A 4,889-nucleotide genomic window follows, 5' to 3' on the forward strand; every position below is an offset into this window, starting at 1 on the left:
TTTTGGAAAAAGGCTGCAATGAAACAAAGAGTGAAAAATTTAAAGGGGTCTGAATACTTTCCGTACCCACTGTACGTAGGTCTACATGGCCAACTAAAATCATTGACATCATTGCTTTGGAAAGTTGTTTAAGGCACGTGCCACTGGGTGTCCTGCAGACAAATGTTTGATTTTTATTGCCATTAAATGATGCATAGGACATGCTACTTGAGTGCACGTCATATAAAACATGCACACAAATTTCATTAAAACCTTTATACCTCTAAATCTTTGTGTTCCTTGGTCCATTATTTTCAGGGAGTCACAGTGTGTCTTTATTGGGAATGTGCAGACTCAGGCCTCTCCTTTCCAAAGAGCTGATGTCGTTTTTTTCTGTGTTTTTACAGGAAATGAAACACAATATCCTCCCTAATAGATCCTTAATTACACTGAAAATTAATTATGTTTAGATGTTCTTTTGCTATGGTAGGCTACTAAGTAGGCCTACTAGGTCGGTAGGTTGGTCAGAGGTCCATGTATGAGTAAATATGGCACTTGAATCAAATTAAATAAATGAAATCCTGAACATTTGTACACTAGACGCTCTGTTAAAATCCTTACTCGCATAAGGTCATCCCACCCCGAACACACCCGATCTCGGAAGCTAAGCAGGCTAGGGGCCCCGATCAAGAGCAAACAGCAGAGGGCGCTGCTGCTTCTTCAGGGGTAAGAATATTTTAACTGTTTCATTTTCTGAATCCCTTTGTTAAAGCCTGTATATATACCTACTTGAAAAAAATTGAAATTATAGTTTTATGCGTATCCTGCTCTAACACATTTTTTACTGTATTGATCAGCAAATAAGCCGATGTACACTAGGCTCGAACGAGTTTTGAGCGCGATGTTTTTTTTTAAATGATTTGAATTCAATTGTATTTTGAATTTTGAATCACAACATAAGTTTTATCAGGACTCTTAACAGATAGAGGTCTAGAGATCACGCTCAACAGAGTCCCAAAAATTACGTCTTAACAATTTCCACAACAGTAGCCTACTAGCCGTCGTCGCTTCTGTAAACCATCTGTGTTTGCGGTGCTACCACTGTTAGACGACTGAACGTGTTCTGGTTGGTTGTTAGCAACAGGTGTGGCGGGGAGGTTGAAGGTGAAGGGGATGCGTCAGGCTTGGGGTAAGTTGACGTGTCTACAATACATTTGGAACAATTTGAACAAGACATGGCTCTTCTGGTCCGTGTCTGTATTTAAATACATTGTTAACGAAATTAATTAATTTAAAATTGCTGTAGCGGCAACTAGCAGTTAATGCACTGGATACCATGCTCAACCTCCAGAGGTTTCCTTTTCTGCAAGTCAGAGGCTAAGTACACGTTGGTATATGTGCAGTTTAGTGTCTCAAATTACCTCGCAACGTAACCTTAACGCTAACCACGAGGTCAAATGCCTAACTCGAACCAATCGAGCTGCATCGTAGCGGGTCTTGGCGTGGCCATTGTTGAATCTGGGACACTAAGCCGTGCAGGTTTGCTAATTTAACAGTTAAGTCGGCGCAGATGTTTCAGTGCAGAGCAAAGGTAACTTAGCTTAACTAGCTGTTATATTGTTTATGGTGTGTTGACGTTACCTCAAGAAGGCTTATTGGACCTGTAATGAAAGTTTCAAAAAAGCATGCTAGCTACTGTTCAATTGTATGGTAACAATGAAGATGGCCGAAAACGATTAGGTCACCTATATACCTATGACGCCATGACCTCGAGCTGCCGTCATCTGACATGTTTTCTTTTTTTGTGATTAATCTAAGTGAAACATTTGCCCATGTGATTTTGTATTTAAAAAAATAAGGTATTTCAAGATATTTTGGCAAAAAGATAAGTCAAAGAATTAATAATGAGGAATTTGTAACTTTAGTTTAGTTTGAAATACTAGTATAATATTTGTGTTGCATAACATTATGCCTTTCTCTTTGCTGTTACTTCAATCACGTGGTTGGGTTCTGGATGTAGGTTACCGTCTAGTATGTCTTGTTCCATTTGCCCTCTTGCTGTGTTCTCCAGATGTCAGCAGGCAAGATGAACCAAGAAGTAGTTTTGGCAAAGCTGAAGAAGGATGTTCGTTCCTTGCTCATTTCATCTAAGATGGGCTTGGACCCCGATGAGCTCAGGCGAGACTATGTCAGAATGTTGGGGCATCCAATGCCCCTGAAACTTCTGGGCTTCAGACACATCATGGATATGGTAAAGGAGATGCCTGATGTGGTGTCTGTTAGCTTCAGGGTAGATGGCAGCCCATTTTTAAAAGGTAGAATCCTATTGGAGCATTTATTATAAATTGTAAATCTTGCTCAGTTCACCATCAAGGAAAAGAAAACTACAGCATAGAAGTGTTTGATGCATAAATCCTCTAAAACATTGCAGCTGTAAGTGACGAATCCACCCGAAACATTGAGGAGCTGGTTGCTAAGCAGCGCGTGTCTAAGAGCAACAAAAAGTCCAGGACAGGAGGTGTCAGCTACTTCTCACCCCGCTACTGTCAACAGTCTCCCGCTGTTGTCCTTCCCAGACGAGGTCCTGCTCCTGTGGCTCTACCTGCCCAGTTGAGGACACAGCTCCGCATTTTGCTCTCCCAGGTCTGAATTGAAGGTCCTTTGTCCAGTTTTGCTTTTTATAGTGTCATAAGTCTGGATTGTTTTGCAGTGCACTATGACAACACACCATACTTAATCTGAGAATTAGACGCCTGACTGACTATTCTGTCTGTTTTCTATATGTTCATTTTTCTAAAAATGTCATGTAGCTCTGTTACTGCAAAAAATTTGAAGTAACGATGTGGCCATTCTCCCAGGGTCCACTCAGATTGTCCGATTTGGAAACCAGCTTCCTGCGCTGCTTCGGCTACCCGCTGCGTGTCCACCACTACGGCTTCTACTCTACTGGAGAGATGCTGGAGGCAGTGTCAGACCTAGTCGTTATCCACCAGAGCAGGTTTGGCTCTGTTCTGACCCTGAGGGAACATCTGCTGCCCGGACCGCTGCTCAGACCGTCTAACTTACCAAGGCCAACTGGACCCATAAAGTCAGTATTGCCAAGAACTGGCCAGCCAGCCTCCAAAGGGCCAGACATGGAAACTCAGACACCAACAATACCCCCAGGTGATGCAGTTATGCATTTTTTTACATTTTGCAAGAATGTTTCCCTAAAAGCAAACTATATCCAGTGTCTTTACTTGGCTTTTTTGAAATTGGATAGCTAGTAAATCTGCCCAATATGCTATGATTGGCTAAATGTTGATGGGATTATTACTTTAGTAATGTCAAACTAACACAAACCCCATTGTAAATTTGGCACATTAAAGTTCTGTGCAGTTTTAATTTTTGATCTAACTTTGTGGTTCACGCCAACTGAAGTCCTGTTGAAGCAGAGTCCTCTGAGCCATCCAGCTACTGATACTACCTTGGACCCTGTTCATAAAGAGTCAACAACTGTTGGTAACAAGACAGATGTGGTGGAGAAGGACCAGGAAGCAGACATAGAGCTCTGTCAGGAAGGTCAGCTCTTTCAGAAATGTGTCCAAAAGGTAAGTAAGTGTAGTATTTGCAACTTGCAAGACATGATAATGTGAAACCACACACACAGCTATTTAAAGATGCATTTATCCAGTATTCTATTATAATGTCTGGAAAGACGTGGTAGATTAATGCCCACAAAGACCCAGGTTCTATCTGAGGTTTCTGCCTGTTAAAAGTAAGGATTTCCTCACCGCTGTGTGCAGTTTCTCTTGATGCAATTGTTGGGTCATTGTAAATTATGTTGTAGTCCAGACCAACTCTATCTGTAAAGTGTCCTGAGTTGACATCTGTTATGATTTGACCCTATAAATAAAATAAAAATGTACTGCATAAACTAGATGAACAGACAAGTTTATCAGAAAAAAACTAGTATAAGGTTACAGTTTAATAAAGCATAGCAGAAAATGCATCAAATACAATATTACAAAATTAAGTATTGAGGGAACAATTACAAGTATTTATTTTTAAGTACAATGATCTTTGGTCTTTCTACTTAAATTCTACTTCAGCTGGAGGAGGAGCTTCGCCAGCGAATAGTGGAAAATGGAGTCGCTGGGACCATTAGTCAGGAGCTGAAGGACAAGCTGCGAAAGGTCAGACTTCCTGCTAGTTTATAAGCAGATGTCTTAGTACCACTAGTGACTACTTTTGCTTTCACGGCAAGAATTAATTTGGTACATAATGTAACTACGATCATGTGTACAAGTCTTGTAATTTGAATGTTCATGACTCTGCAGGTTGTAGGTCAGACCAGAGGTGGATTATCGGTGCACGATCTGCCTGCAGAGTACAAGGTAAAAAACAGCAAAGATAGTCATGCAGAATTTACCTTCACACTGTCACCGGAGAGTTTAAGACAAATTAATCTGGGTTTTGGAAGCTTAAAGGATAACTACTGAATTTCTTTTCAACCTGGGCCCCATTTCCCCATGCATTTGTGTTTAATAGACTGATTTGAACACAAATCTTTGATTTTGGTCCAGTGTTGAGCGAGATGGCAATGACAGGTCGGTGCAAACCAAGCTACAATGTAACTCAATGGGGCAATTGTGCAGCCTTGCTTTTAAAAGTGATTTTATTTTTTATTTTTTCTACCGACAGGCTCAGATTGATACTAAAAGTGTCTGACAAGATTATACATTATTAATCTCAGGACATTATCTTTTTGTCCAAAGACAGTGGCGTGGCAAACACGAGACGAGAAAGACATTCAGGTAGTCCGTTGTTTTGGAGTATGCTACAGAAATTATTATTACAGTGTGTGTGTGTGTGTGTGTGTGTGTGTGTGTGTGTGTGTGTGTGTGTGTGTGTGTGTGTGTGTGTGTGTG

General features: G+C 40.8%; 1 protein-coding gene across 2 annotated transcripts in view; it reads left to right on the forward strand.

Annotated features, from left to right (window-relative positions):
- The first annotated feature begins 689 nt into the window (after positions 1-689).
- Positions 690-4,889, forward strand: part of tdrd5 (tudor domain containing 5) — a 17,139-nt gene continuing 12,939 nt past the window's right edge. Inside the window, exons 1-8 of one of the 2 annotated variants that reach the window (XM_034881191.1) lie at positions 690-705; positions 1,118-1,168; positions 2,061-2,294; positions 2,411-2,622; positions 2,838-3,144; positions 3,400-3,569; positions 4,071-4,154; positions 4,299-4,355. In XM_034881191.1, the coding sequence (XP_034737082.1) occupies positions 1,153-1,168; positions 2,061-2,294; positions 2,411-2,622; positions 2,838-3,144; positions 3,400-3,569; positions 4,071-4,154; positions 4,299-4,355 (1,080 nt within the window). In that variant the 5' untranslated portion in view covers positions 690-705; positions 1,118-1,152. Of the gene's footprint in view, positions 706-1,117; positions 1,169-1,534; positions 1,571-2,050; positions 2,295-2,410; positions 2,623-2,837; positions 3,145-3,399; positions 3,570-4,070; positions 4,155-4,298; positions 4,356-4,889 lie in introns of those variants that run through there. The other variant, XM_034881190.1, reaches the window with a different exon arrangement.

Source organism: Etheostoma cragini, chromosome 9, assembly GCF_013103735.1.
Source record: "Etheostoma cragini isolate CJK2018 chromosome 9, CSU_Ecrag_1.0, whole genome shotgun sequence".
Lineage (NCBI taxonomy): Eukaryota > Metazoa > Chordata > Actinopteri > Perciformes > Percidae > Etheostoma > Etheostoma cragini.